At 52.2% G+C, this 1,945-nt stretch overlaps 1 protein-coding gene across 1 annotated transcript in view; it reads left to right on the forward strand.

The window, feature by feature from the left end:
• LOC106527826 (zinc finger MIZ domain-containing protein 2) overlaps positions 1–1,945 on the forward strand; it is a gene marked incomplete in the record, with an annotated part of 19,573 nt that overhangs the window by 6,714 nt on the left and 10,914 nt on the right. The window contains 6 exon segments of the mRNA XM_014022821.1: positions 292–380; positions 471–585; positions 675–883; positions 965–1,127; positions 1,382–1,624; positions 1,698–1,863. Of these exon segments, the coding sequence (XP_013878275.1) occupies positions 331–380; positions 471–585; positions 675–883; positions 965–1,127; positions 1,382–1,624; positions 1,698–1,863 (946 nt within the window).

A 1,945-nucleotide genomic window follows, 5' to 3' on the forward strand; every position in this document is an offset into this window, starting at 1 on the left:
CTAGCAGCCTCGCACCGAGGACCTATCCACGTCATCATTTACCCAGAATGCTTTGTGTGCAAATAAAATGGCTCCGTCCGTGTTAAAATATATTTTTAAAATTCACAAAACTAAACAGCCTACAGTATTTTTACAGTCTTTATTTTACAGTTAAAGTAAATGTTTATTAAATAAAGTCTAATGTTACAAATAATCATGGATCCTTTCAACAGCTGATGCGTCTTGTTGCCCAGAGAACAGGGGGCTGATGGGAAGTGTAGTTTACTAAAATGTTCTGTTTTTGTGTGTCAGGATTCTGTTTGTGTGATCGGACCCTCGGTTCTGTTGACCATGAACCCTCTGAACCAGATGAAGACGGGACTGAGCAACAACCCTCACAGGTACGACCCGAGCAGGTTTTTATCTGCCTGTTTTTATCCGGACCTTAACGTCACTAAAACCTCCGACCCGGTTCTGATGTGTGTACGCAGCGACGGCTCGTACCCCTACGACCCCTCCAGCTGGCAGCAGCCCACCAATCAGCCCACAGGGTCCCTGTCTGTGGTCACCACGGTCTGGGGGGTCACCAACCCTTCAGCCAGTCAGGTATGACATCATCACACGGGTCCACCAGATCCTGTTCTCTGACCCACGGTCCCAGGGTCAGCCTCTGAAGTTCTTTTTCTGTCTCTCAGGGCCTGGGGGGAGGGGTGATGGGGCCTGGGAACAACCCGGGTGGGGGCCCCATGATGCAGGGCCCCGGGGGACCAGGGATGGCTGGCGGACCCGGGGGCTACATGGGCCAGCCGGGGTACGGCGAGCACAGCAAAGGCTACATGAACCAGGGCATGTACGGGCGGACGAGCGGGGGGTACGCCGGAGGCCCGGGGGGGTACACGGGCAGGTGGGTGCTTCTGATCGCTTTGACCTTTGATTTATAAAAACTAAAGATCTGAAAAGATTTAAATAAAGTCTCTGTCTTCAGTTACCCGTCAAACCCCGGGGGCTCCCGAGGCTCCACTGACTTCACTCAGGCTGCTGCCGCCGCCGCCGTCGCTGCTGCCGCCGCTGCCACCGCAACTGCCACCGCCACCGCAACCGTTGCCGCCATCCAGGAGAAACAGAACCAGGAGATGAACTACGGACAGGTGAGACGTCCTTAATCCGCTGTTTTCTAATCCAGGGTTCCTGCAGATCCTTAAAACGTCCTAAAATGTCTTAAAAAGTCTTAAAAAGTCTTAAATCAATCTTCAGAAGTCTTAAAAATCTAGTCTATCTTAAAAGTCTAATGTTACAGCTAATCGGGGATCCCTTTAAAGTCTTAAATTTAACTGGCCTTAAACGGTAGGAACCCTGTAATCAGATTATTTAACCTGTTAAAACGGTTCTGTTCGTGTCTCAGATGGGGGGTCCGGCCTACAACAACCAGTTCATGGGACACCCTGGCCCCCGTGGCCCTCCCAACATGGCGCCTGGAGGTATGGGCCCAGGTCCAGGCCCCACGAGGGGTCCACCCTCTATGGGTTCGATGTATGGAGCTGGAGGGGTCCAGCAGAGGGTCCCTCAGCACCCAAACTATGGTCCTGGACCCCAGCAGGGTCACATCCGGCCCCAGCAGGGTCTTAAACGGCCCTACAGCTCAGAGGTGAGGAGAAATAAATCTTTAAACGTTTTCAGGTTTTCATATTTTCTGTTAATCTGTCTGTTTTGGTCCTCAGTCGTTCTCAGGAATGTCTCAGCAGTACGGTGTTCCCATGGGCTCCAGCGTCAGCGTAATGCCCGGTCCTGGTGGCGCTGGAGGGTCCATGCCGGGCTCAGGTGGAGGCGGGCACGCCGGTCCCAGTCCCGGTCCGTACTCCGGTCCCAACATGCAGTACCATCCAGGTACAGAGAGGTGGAGTTAAAGAACTGAAGGATTCTTGGTCACATTTAGGAAAATAAACAAACTTTTTATATTTTTGCTGTT

The sequence above is a fragment of the Austrofundulus limnaeus genome, unplaced genomic scaffold (assembly GCF_001266775.1).
Source record: "Austrofundulus limnaeus strain Quisiro unplaced genomic scaffold, Austrofundulus_limnaeus-1.0 Scaffold343, whole genome shotgun sequence".
Lineage (NCBI taxonomy): Eukaryota > Metazoa > Chordata > Actinopteri > Cyprinodontiformes > Rivulidae > Austrofundulus > Austrofundulus limnaeus.